Source organism: Maylandia zebra, linkage group LG7 (assembly GCF_041146795.1).
Source record: "Maylandia zebra isolate NMK-2024a linkage group LG7, Mzebra_GT3a, whole genome shotgun sequence".
NCBI lineage: Eukaryota > Metazoa > Chordata > Actinopteri > Cichliformes > Cichlidae > Maylandia > Maylandia zebra.
The window spans coordinates 63,970,251-63,972,876 of NC_135173.1; the positions used below are offsets into that span (position 1 = coordinate 63,970,251).

Here is a 2,626-nt window from a genome sequence, read left to right on the forward strand (position 1 = left end):
CTTTTTTATTTTATTTTTGCTGAACGCTGGCAAGTTCAAAGCAATAAAAGGTCTTAAACTGCTGCACAGTATTAAAAGCAATAAATCAATAAAAAGTACACCTCTGTGTAGAAGTACATCCCAACATAATTTACTCCTGCCAGTTGCAGTTTAAGTGCAATTTCCTTCAAACTCAGATACTCAATAAGAAGTTTTAACAACTTGTAGCACAGACAGAAATATACGAATGATGATAACATAAACTGAGGGCTGTTTTGCTCAGGAGTATCAAAGTTACCTGTATTCCCTTGGACAGATAGGAGGTCATTAGTGACCCCTCTCAGTGTCTCCAGGGTGGAGTGTGTGACCTCATAGGTAGGGAGGACGATATCCCGTGTGTCTGTGGAGCCACACCACGATAAGATCGGAACAGCAGCCGACGTCTTTGTCTCTAGCGGCCAGTCACCCACATTGATGTAAAACTCCACATCAGGCACCCTCACCTGCAACAGAACATCGCTGTGTGACTGTAAAGACTTTATATATATATATGCAACAGCACAGCATGGAAAAAACAGCAGAACAACTCTACCTTCCTCGTCAATGATAGCAAAATTTCATCAGAGAACATCTTGAAGTCGGTGTATTTTCCCAGCGTGCGCCGGTACACGTGGTTGTTGATGATGGCGTAGTGAATGAGCCCTCCTCTGTTGGAGAATCTGTGAGGCACTTCCTGCCTGAGATGCTGCAGGTCGATGGTGGGAAAAGACTTAAAGTCAGCTAGAATCTGTCGGTCATCGGCAGGACACTGCATGACGCTCTGCCAGACGGAGGCATCGGGCTCAGGACAGTCACAGTATTCATGATGCACTGGACCTGAGCATGGGAATGAGCCATCAGGGTTAGATACACGTATAAATGCAATGTGGAAGATGAGGAGTCACTGTCAACTTACTGAAAAAAACAAACCCCAAAATATCTGGAACAGTCGATGAAGTCAGTCAATGTTGATAAATCCCAAAAAACACAAGTTACTGGATGTAAAGCTGTGTTAAATCTAGCGTATGTATGTGCACTCACCCCCAAATGTGACTACAAAGCAGCACAAAGACAACACTTCTTTATGCCAATGCTATAGTTAGTGTTCTTCTGCTCTATACATATGAGCTGGCTGTAATGAGGAGGTGGAGCAGGTTATCTAAGGTTGGTGGTGAAACATCTGGTTACTTGAGTCTGCATGTCAAAGTATAATTGGGCAACATACCAAACCCAAAGCTGCTCTCCAGCGTGTTCATCGCAGTGTGAGTGTTAAATAAAAAGCACTTACGTGTAGAGAAAAGTAATTGCATGAACCAGTCTATGTAACATTTACTGCATTCTTTTTAAAATAATTTTAATAGCTCTGACAGTCACTCTGCTCTTAAGTCTTTACTCCTTCCTGTGCTTCAGTAAACATCAGTCTTCCAGTAGTACAACATGAAGTGGACAGTGTGACTCGTGATGGAAGAGTTTAAGTATAAATGCTGCAGTTCTAGGATGAGTATTTTGAGGTCCCTTTCATATCTATCTTCATCATTCATTGTGTGGGTTACCCATGGAGTGGTGAGACTTTAGTTTGTGGCCACTCTTGGGTCTGTTATCAATCCTGACTTTATTTTTTGTGCAAAACACTGGCATCATAATTAAGAGCAATGCACTCTGGAGATAAACTTTGCATGTAAAAGCAATTCGTCATTTTTATCCCGATTTCTCACCATTAAATTGATTTTTCACCTTCGTATAAAGGGTCTGAGGACAGAAGGTGATGCAACAGGTTTTCTGACTAACCTTGGATGGTGTAGGGTGAGCTAGCCACAGCAGCATCTCTGTAAGAGACCTGGATCTTCAGACCCCTGTGAGCAGTGCTGTAGAGCCGATACCTCAACAGGAAGGAGCCGTCTCCTCTGTCCAGAGGTGGAGGGACGTGGATACGGAGGTACTCATTCTTATCCAGTGAGCCGATCTTCACTTTAAACGTGTCTTTTCCTGAGCACCACATTCAAAAAGCATTTCAATGAACAGTTTGAGTGCTAACGCAAGTAACAGTTATGCATATTCGGCCGCTCGTGCACGTTTTCGTTAACATTAGCCCCCCAAAAACTTTAAACGTAGCTTGCTAGCCACCGGGTTGTAATAACAAAAGAATGCTGCAAAAACAGTTTAAGGTTAGCTTAAAAATACTGCAACAGGACTTTAGTGAGCTAATAATGTCGCGTTGGTGGTCATTTACCTGGAGACAGAGTCAGGTTTTCTCCTTTTGAATTCACTGCCTGAATAAAGAAGTAGCGGACTGGTAACACGGTGTCCGGGTTTAGCCCCGGACCCCATATCAGACACCTCTCTGGACTGATTCCTTCAGAGTCACAAACCGGGAAGCTTGTACTTTGAAATACTAGTAAAATTACAAATCGGCTAATTAAACCACTCGGAAACGGCTCGACTACATCTACGTTCCGGTAACACGCCATACTCCAGCAGCTGGCACCAAGTAAACGTGTACAGTCACTAAATTTTAAGTGCAAAGTTTTGATAGAAACTCCTACTCCGACATGTTGGTGAAGACAACACGCCCACTGGTGATGGCCAGTGACGCCTTCACGGGAAGTTG

The 2,626-nt window shown here is 43.3% G+C and overlaps 1 protein-coding gene across 1 annotated transcript in view; it reads right to left on the minus strand.

The window, feature by feature from the left end:
• poglut3 (protein O-glucosyltransferase 3) overlaps window positions 1-2,626 on the minus strand; it is an 11,471-nt gene extending 8,845 nt beyond the window's left edge. The window contains exons 1-4 of the mRNA XM_004566082.5: window positions 2,249-2,626; window positions 1,807-2,004; window positions 572-855; window positions 278-482 (exon numbers count right to left, since the gene is read on the minus strand). Coding sequence (XP_004566139.1) covers window positions 278-482; window positions 572-855; window positions 1,807-2,004; window positions 2,249-2,486 — 925 coding nt within the window. The 5' untranslated portion in view covers window positions 2,487-2,626. The remainder of the gene's footprint in view (window positions 1-277; window positions 483-571; window positions 856-1,806; window positions 2,005-2,248) is intronic.